The following is a 6000-nucleotide window of genomic DNA, read 5'->3' as shown; positions in this document are numbered from 1 at the left end:
GACCTGTGCCCGCAAATTAGCGGCTGACCTTCCATCACGGAACATCAGAGTCACCGAAACAGAATGGGTGATAACGGAAAAGGGCATCCTGGGTGTCAGAGCAGCAAAGGGGGCTTACCACTCCGGTGTCTTCTCCTGGCTGGCTCGCCAAAAACTGTCACAGGTGTGCACAGGTAACCAGATTCTTAGTGATCAAGGACAAAGAATTGAACCGAACACACAAAGTTTATAGCATAAAGAAAGAGGGGAGGTTTATTAAGTGATAGTACACGCCACAGGACACGGGCGTGAGCCAACCCTGAGCAGAGAAGAAAAAGGGCACGTGGGCTGGGGGATTCTATTCTTATAGGGGCAGATGCTTCCTGGCTAGTCTTTGGTGGGCTTTTCCTGCTCAGGTACAAGGAGTTGGATTTCAAAGCTACTGCGCATGTGTGGTTTCTCATGATTTTCTTGATTGGCTACTGGAGAAGGGAGTCCCACAATGTTATTTCATTATAATGATATTATAATGAATCAGGGGTAGCGCGCAGGCACATTCTATGATTCAGTTATCCCAGAAAACAGGAACAACCCGTCTTAGGGGGTCTTTGTCATGTATAGATGTTTTCTACCTCAGCCCTTCGGGGCCTCTGGAGCTTCCTTCCTGACTATCTCCTGCCTCACTACTGTTGTCTGTATCTATGAAGTTTATTGATTTTGGTTTTGTTTTGTTTTGTTTTGGCTTAGTCTTTTCATTTTTTTACAGTGAGTTTTCTTGTAAGAAACAAAAAGTATCAGCATCATTAGCCTCACATATTGGACTATATTTAAGGGAATGATGGGACAAGATGCTTAGATGTGGACATGTTTTGAAAAATTCTGTATTATAGTGGACAAAAATGTGTGCAGAGTGTCTGTCGGACTCCTCGAATTGAGTAAGTCAGACCCTGGCTCTCATCACAGACTAAAAAACTGACAAAAAGCGGGATTCAATTGTTAAGGTGCCAAACAAACGCACAACTCTATTGCCACCTGGATTTTCACTTTTAATTGTCTCGGTTAGAGACTACTTTGGTGAACTATGTGCCCCACTGGACACTCCGAGCTCTATTCGCTGAGTCAGGATTATCCCCTAGTAGGTCAGCGATCCATTTGCTGCCTGCGGGGCCGCGCCGCGGGAGCGCGCTCCGGAGGCGTCCTCGGTGGTTGAAGAGGAGGAAGAAGGTGGCCTGGGAGCGCGCGAGGCCTCACGTCTGCGCGCCCACGCACCCGCCCGCACTCCCGGGAAGTCTCGCGATGCCATAGCCGTCTGCTCCCGCTGCGAGTGGCTCTGGCTGTTGCTGTGGTTGCCCGAGTTGGTGCTGCTGCTGGTGCGGCGGCGGTGGTGCTGGTGGAGGTGTCGGCCCTTGGGCGGATGTTGACATTGTGTTGTTGTTACTGCTGACGGTAATGGCGGCGTCGGCGAGGGCCGAGATCCCGTCTCCTCTGTAGCCTGTGTTGAGACAGTCAAGAGCCAACTCCGGGGCCTCTGAGCCCGCGGCAGCGACTCCGTTCAGCCTCCGCTGCCTCGTCGCCCATCTCCCGGCCGCAGTCCCTGGAGCCAGGGCCCTTTGGGCAGGGGTCTCGGAGGTTCAGGATGGCGGATTTCGACGAGATCTATGAGGAGGAGGAGGACGAGGAGCGGGCCCTGGAGGAGCAGTTGCTCAAGTACTCGCCGGACCCGGTGGTGGTCCGCGGCTCCGGGCATGTCACCGTGTAAGGCCCGGAGGAGGGCGAGGGCGAGGACGGGAGGTGCGGGGCTGGGGACCGGGGGGCGCTTTACTCTTCGGGAACCCCATTTTCCCGGTGTCTGTCTTGTGTCCGGGGCCTAAGGGAAAGGAGACGACCGGGAAGTGAGAACTTGCTTTATTTTCGTTTGTTTCGTTCTCCCAAGTGGGGTCCTTCCTCCCCAACACCCCTTGTAGCAGGCCCTACAGGCCTTGGGGCGATGTGACGGATCCCAGAAGGGACGGTTTTTCTTTAGAGTCAATCCTTCGGGACACCCCTTGAGCTTCGGGGTGGAAGTACACATTTATGAGGTCCCTCCCCCTTGTTTTCTCATCCAGTTACCCTGTGGTTCTCTCATCGTCTGGGCCTTTGAGCCTAGTGACATATGGCTTAGAGGCTAGGTCTGGGCCGCGTGAGACCCCAGTGACAATCGGTAACTAGTGGTTCACTGTCGTCGTCGTGTCTGTGTATTTCACACAGATGCACAGGTCTTCCCAGTTTCTTGCAGTGCTAGTTTCTGCAGAACTGATGCAAGTTCCCGTAAGTGTGTATGGTGAAAATGTGCAGATGAACGTATAATTAAGATATACAGAAGGATATATGTGTACAAATATTTTTTTTAAAAAAAATCTGTGTGATGGACCTGCTGCTGAGGTTACTGAGAGTTACTGTAAGTCCCTCTTTTGGGCATGAACTCTGGGATGGTTTCTTTATTGATGAGGGTTTTTGTAAGTATGATTAGCAACATTTAAAAGTCTGATATTCAGACAGTAAGGAATGAGAGCTTTCCGAATGGTCATGACTAATAAAGGAATGTGAAGACTTGAACCAAATAAATGAGCAGTCCGGAAGCAGGAAGTTTTGTAATGTTTCACTGAGAAGTCCAGAGTTTTATACAACTGGAACTATTTATACTCTTTTTTTTTTTTTTTCATTTTAGATCTGTTGTTCAAATTGTACATCAGGCTTCTGTGCTTGTCAGATATCTCCACCCTTCACATTTTTAGTAAACTTAAAAGGGCTAGCAAATCTGAGACTAACAGTTTTCATTATATTTTGGGATAGGGTGACTGGAATGTGCAATGAATAACTTTTAGTGAAACAGTAAGACTTCTTATATGAGATTGTCAGCAAAATCCTTGCATTTGCTAGTACATGATGTGACTAGCTGTGTTGCTGTTTGGGTATGCTTATATAGTGCTTTCATTTCTTTAGCCCTTGTTAGTTTATATTCAGGTGATTTAATAGGGTAAAAACACTGCATAATCTCTCACAGCGCCATGAAGAGACAATGGAATTTATCACCACAATAACAGTTACTTAGTGTTTTAACTGTCATCACCAGCAGAATTAAGAATTATAACCAGCTATCTTGGATATTAAATCTCTCTTGAATATATTTCATGAAACTTTTTTAGTCTCATAGTCAGCCATTTAATTTTTAGCTTGGTATTTTTACATTGTTTTACACCTAAGGAGTATGTGGGTGCTTAAAAAAGGGATTTTCAAGCTTTTTTATGCTATCTGCCCATCTTACCCTACATTACTCATGTCAAAAAAAAAAGCTGGCAGAATTTTGTTATTTAAAAAGGTGCAGCTATAGTTGTAATGTTTCTCTTACAATTAAAAAAAAATTTTATTGATTTTAGTGGGCAGGGAGAGAAACAGACAGGCAAAGATTTGTTGTTCCACTTATGTATGCAATACAACCTTGGTGTATTGAGATGATGCTCTAACCAACTGTGCTACCCAGCTGGGGCTATTGTCTCTTTTTAAGGAAAAGAAAAGCTAAGCACTTTGTTGGGTAAATGGAAAATATAGTAGGCAAAGTGTTCAGAATCAAATAGGTGGTCAATTAATTTAATTGTAGTTGCCTACTTAGAGAGGTGAACAAGGTGAGGGAGAATTACGAGTGGTTCTCAATCTCAATCGTAGCTGCCTATTGGAATCACCTAGGAAGATTTTCAAAAATCCCGATTTTGCCCCAGGTCAGGCCAATTGAAAGCTGCATGTCAGAGTGAGGGCCTCAGGCAAGGATAGTTTCTGTTTTTGTTTTTAAAGTTCCACCAATGAATTTTTATGTGTATAATTGCAAACCACTATTTCAGGGTAATATAAGGAGGGACTATATGCCACTGGTAAACAGTATTCCTTTCTACTTTGGGAGTTCATATTTCTGTGATTTCCCTCAACCACTTCCCTCCCTTTCTTTCCTGTTACGGTGGTTTTAAGTTCTTGGTTGAAATCTACAGTCTGCCAATTCTTGGGTAAATTATTTATCTATGCCTTTTCAGTTAAGCTAGTTATAAGCTGCAGTTAAGGGATAGTTATAGGCCCCAATTTTTAAGATTGTTAAGGATTAATGAGACAGTACTTGCAAATAATTCATCACATTGTGTGGTACTGTGCTCAGTAAATATTAACCTTTATTAATTATCCTCCACACATACAATGATTCACTCTGAGAAGCAAAAGTATAAAGCACAGTACTAAGAAATCTGAACTGCCATTTTCAAACCTAACAGTGATTCACTTTAGTCTTATTTTTCCATTTGTAAAAATTGCATGAGGTTAAATTACGTGAAGTGTTTTAATGAGCACTATTAAGAATATCTCTGCATTGAGAATCTAAGCCTGTTTTGTGGTGACATAGGTAAGTATGGTAATAGTAATACAAAACTTTTTTTTACCTGTCTCTGTCTTGCATAATTCACAAGCACACTATGCCAGCAGGTAGCCCAGTAGTACCTGTAAAGGTTTTTGAAATTAGTGCTTAAGGATTACTAGAACTGTTGAGCATGTTCAGTTTTTCTTGCCTTTAACTATAAATGGAAAGAGCTATTAAAACAGGTGTAATAAGATTGGTTAAACTTATCATTGCCACTGCTCCTACCCCCTTCTGTAAAACTAAGGAGCACTCTTTTATCAACTTGAAAGCAAGTGATAGTGTTTACTGAATCTTCTGTAATCCTGATTAGTTGGGAAATCCATATGTGTTTTTCACAGATTTCACTATTGAGTAAACCTTTATAGCTGAATATTTCTATTCTTTCCCCCCTGCTTTAACATATTATATTATGGCATTTTATTTTAGAAGTCACTGTATTCTCAAATGATTTGGTATGTTATTATAGTGATGTGAAAAACTAAATTACTTTCCATTCTGTACTACACAAGCAGGTCTTGGTTAATTTTGGAACATAATCAGATTTTTGGGACATAAGGATATAAAAAGTATAATCTGCCTAAACAGTCTACTCTAATGTGGTTTTTACTATAAATATTTTCTTTTTTTAAAAGAGATTTTAAAAGTTTATTTTTAGAGGGGAAGGGAAGAAGAGAGGGAGAGAAACATCAATATGTGGTTGCCTCTTGAGCACCCCCTACTGGGAACCTAGTCCACAACCCAGGCATGTGCCCTGACTGGGAATTGATCTGGAGACCCTTTTTGTTCACAGGCTGGCACTCAGTCCACACCAGCCAAGGCTAAATATTTTTCATATTGACCCCAAATCAGACTTATACTTGTAATTATATCATGATCAGTATTCTTAGTATTCTCTGAATGAGTATAATAATTTCCTTGTTAGAGTTGCATGTAGTAATATGGAGCAGTATGGCAGCTCAAATAGAAAGAAATTTTGTGCAGAAACATTTTGACAAAATCAGATTTGAAGGAAGAGAGGGAAATGATAAGTTCCTGTTTTATATTTATGTACATGCATTTTGAAAGGTTTGCTTTAAAATTACATGTACATGTAATTACACATTTCACTTAAAGTAAGTTTCGTGTGTGTGTGTGTGTGTGTGTGTGGTGGGGGTCATATTTCTCATGTAATGAAGATGAGGAAAAAAGCAATTAACTTATTAGGTAGTATTGGGAGATAGGTTAATATTTTTAAATGATGGAGTTCTTTACCCCTTAATTCGTACAAAATGTAGTGATCATTTGTAGAGAACTTTGTTTTTTTACAGTGATAAAGGATGTGTTAATCTAAAAATTAGAATTTAAAACTAGTTTTGGACCGGTATTTCCTAGCTAATCTAGCGTTGTACCTGATACTATTTGCTCCTTTTCGCTTCATGACCTATATGAGAATCAGACTTGGAGCTTTTCCACTGTTTGATTTCTAGACATTAGCCCTAGACTTAAGCCCTTTATAGAGCCTTGTTATTTTGCTGAGGTTTGTTTCTAATGTTATTCTTTCATAATTTCACGAAATTATCATGTACTTACTTCTGAGGTGTAATCTT

At 41.6% G+C, this 6000-nt stretch overlaps 1 protein-coding gene across 2 annotated transcripts in view; it reads left to right on the top strand.

The window, feature by feature from the left end:
* Nucleotides 1-1203: 1203 nt before the first annotated feature.
* The window catches only part of CHIC2 (cysteine rich hydrophobic domain 2), a 42176-nt gene continuing 37379 nt past the window's right edge, over nucleotides 1204-6000 (top strand). Inside the window, exon 1 of one of the 2 annotated variants that reach the window (XM_045833945.1) lies at nucleotides 1204-1734. In XM_045833945.1, coding sequence (XP_045689901.1) covers nucleotides 1616-1734 — 119 coding nt within the window. In that variant the 5' untranslated portion in view covers nucleotides 1204-1615. The remainder of the gene's footprint in view (nucleotides 1735-6000) is intronic. The other variant, XM_045833944.1, reaches the window with a different exon arrangement.

This window comes from Phyllostomus hastatus, unplaced genomic scaffold (assembly GCF_019186645.2).
Source record: "Phyllostomus hastatus isolate PE091 unplaced genomic scaffold, TTU_PhHast_1.1 phas_contig_196, whole genome shotgun sequence".
Classification (NCBI taxonomy): Eukaryota; Metazoa; Chordata; class Mammalia; order Chiroptera; family Phyllostomidae; genus Phyllostomus; species Phyllostomus hastatus.
Note: the sequence above shows the minus strand (reverse complement) of the source record. Positions and strands in the feature narration are given on the sequence as shown.